The sequence below is a fragment of the Octopus bimaculoides genome, chromosome 2, assembly GCF_001194135.2.
Source record: "Octopus bimaculoides isolate UCB-OBI-ISO-001 chromosome 2, ASM119413v2, whole genome shotgun sequence".
NCBI lineage: Eukaryota > Metazoa > Mollusca > Cephalopoda > Octopoda > Octopodidae > Octopus > Octopus bimaculoides.
In genome coordinates this window covers 185,838,069-185,840,630 of record NC_068982.1, presented here as the reverse complement: position 1 = coordinate 185,840,630, position 2,562 = coordinate 185,838,069, and the positions used below count along the sequence as shown (strand labels likewise).

The 2,562-nt window shown below is 39.2% G+C and overlaps 1 protein-coding gene across 1 annotated transcript in view; it reads right to left on the bottom strand.

Annotated features, from left to right (window-relative positions):
• The window catches only part of LOC106867243 (RNA-binding protein 28), a 27,108-nt gene that overhangs the window by 3,525 nt on the left and 21,021 nt on the right, over nt 1-2,562 (bottom strand). The window contains exons 11-12 of the mRNA XM_014912056.2: nt 1,958-2,024; nt 1,472-1,575 (exon numbers count right to left, since the gene is read on the bottom strand). Of these exons, the coding sequence (XP_014767542.1) occupies nt 1,472-1,575; nt 1,958-2,024 (171 nt within the window). The remainder of the gene's footprint in view (nt 1-1,471; nt 1,576-1,957; nt 2,025-2,562) is intronic.

Sequence of the window (2,562 nt, the reverse complement as noted above, 5' to 3'; positions counted from 1 at the left end):
AGAATCGTTAGCATGCCGGGCAAAATGCTTAGCGGTATTTCGTCTGCCGCTACATTCTGAGTTCAAATTCTGGCAAGGTCAACTTTGCCTTTCATCCTTTCAGGGTCAATTAAATAAGTACCAGTTATGCATTGGAGTCGATGTAATTGACTTAATCTGTTTGTCTGTCCTTGTTTGTCCCCCTCTGTGTGTAGCCCCTTGTGGGTAGTAGAGAAATAAGATGTACCAACACACACGAGATTGAGACATAGCCAACCTCATGCACTTCTCATGAGAAATTCTGGAAGGAGCTTCGTGAAACCACTACTGAGACACTTCCGGAAAAAAGAAAAGCCGTTGGAAAACAGATTATAGCAGAGACTCCATCTAAGAATATCTGAAGAAGGAATTGTATTCCGAAATATCATCGGACTATAGATAACTAAATTACAACAGGTATATAGTCCATTTTTTGTATTACAGTGCATTGGTGTACCATTCAAAACTTTTTATTCTTTACAGTGTTTTATAAGTTTATAAGTTCATGTTGCAGAAGGTCCATAACACAGCTGACAATAGTTTTTTGTTTTTTTACTGGGCACGACTGGTTGGTTAAGAAGCTGATATGCTTGAGTGGACCCTCAAGGTAGTGCCCTAATATGGTTGCAATCCAATGGCTTAGGGTTAAACACGTAAAAGGTAATATATAAAAGACAGTGGTCAATCAGAGACAACAGCAAAAGACAATTGCCCAGTGTGGCACGCAGTGGGAGCAAAGTTGAAACCGAGGCTGAGACGCAAATTTCTGAACCACACCGTTATACCTGTACTGATAGCCCCAGCGGAATTTGAATTCAGAATTGTTGTAAATTGTACTGACAAAACATTAAATCTAATTTCCACCAATTTTATGATTAGGAAGAAATAAAATGAACACAAATATCAAACAAAAATATAAAAACATTAAAAAAAAATAGTTCTATGTTTAAGAGATGAGGAATTATGTACATTATTTACATTCGATGGATATTTGTCCTCATCTTGTTTGTTGTTAACACAACGTTTCGGCTGATATACCCTCCAACCTTCTTCAGGTGTCTTGGGGAAATTTCGAACCTGGGTTCTCATTCGTAAGGTATTTTTCGATATTATTATTATTATTATTATTATTATTATTCATGTCACTGCCTGGAATCAAACTCGGAATCTTGGTGTTAGTAGCCTGTGCTCTTAACCACTACGCCAAGAGCGCGGGCTACTAACCTCAAGATTCCGAGTTCGATTCCAGGCAGTGACATGAATAATAATAATAACAACAACAACAACATCGAAATGAGAACTCAGGTTCAAAATTTCCCCAAGACACCTGATGAAGGCTGGAGGGTATATCAGCCGTCACTTGTTAACAGCAAACAAGATGAGGACAAATATCCGTCAAATATAAATAATGTATTAAAAAAAAAAAACTATTAAAAATATAGAATGAACCAACCTCTAGGAATATTATCTTTCTTTACCAGGACACTGTAAGTAATTTCTCCAAATTTGCAGAATAAATCTGTTAAATCTGCTTCAGTACAACTGAATGGAACATTCCTAAATAGAAAATAATGGCATATGTTATCATCATCATCGTTTAACCTCTGCATTCCATACTGGCATGGGTTGGACGATTTGACTGAGGACTGGTGAGCCAGAAGGCTGCACCAGGCTCCAATCTGTTCTGGCAAGGTTTCTACAGCTGGATGCCCTTCCTAACGCCAGCCACTCCGAGAGGGTAGTGTGTGCTTTTTATGTGCTATCGGCACGAGGGTCAGTTAGGCAGTACTGGCATTGACCATGCTTGAATGGTGCTTTTTATGTGCCACCGGCACGGGAGCCAATCAGGAGTCACTGGCAATATGTGTACATATATATACATATATAAAATATATATAATAACTAAGCATAACTGATTAAAGCTATCCATTTTATTTACCTGACAAAAATGGTTCTTCCTTGATTAACATCACTCTTTTTGTTCTGCAGCTGTTTGTTGGTTTGAGCTGGAAGAAACATCAACACAAGAAATAAACCACAAATAAGAAATGGTAAATGATAATGATGATGACAATGAAGAAGTAACATTAACCGTTTCATTACCAACCTGGCTGCAGCCGGCCGAAAAGCTTCTGGGCTCAAATGACCAACCCGGCCAAGGAAGTGGAATTGTTAAAGAAAACAAAGAACAGAGACTTGCAGCAGGACATGACTGCCTATGTCCTACATTCTGGACATGGCACCCAAAGAAGAAAGAAGAAAAATCCTTATAAGACGTAGGAGTGGCTGTGTGGTAAGTAGCTTGCTTACCAACCACATGGTTCTGGGTTCAGTCCCACTGCGCGACAACTTGGGCAAGTGTCTTCTACTATAGCCTTGGGCCGACCAAAGCCTTGTGAGTGGATTTGGTAGACAAAAACTGAAAGAAGCCCATCGTATATATGTATATATATATATATCATCATCATCATCGTTTAACGTCCGCTTTCCATGCTAGCATGGGTTGGACGATTTGACTGAGGACTGGTGAAACCGGATGGCAAC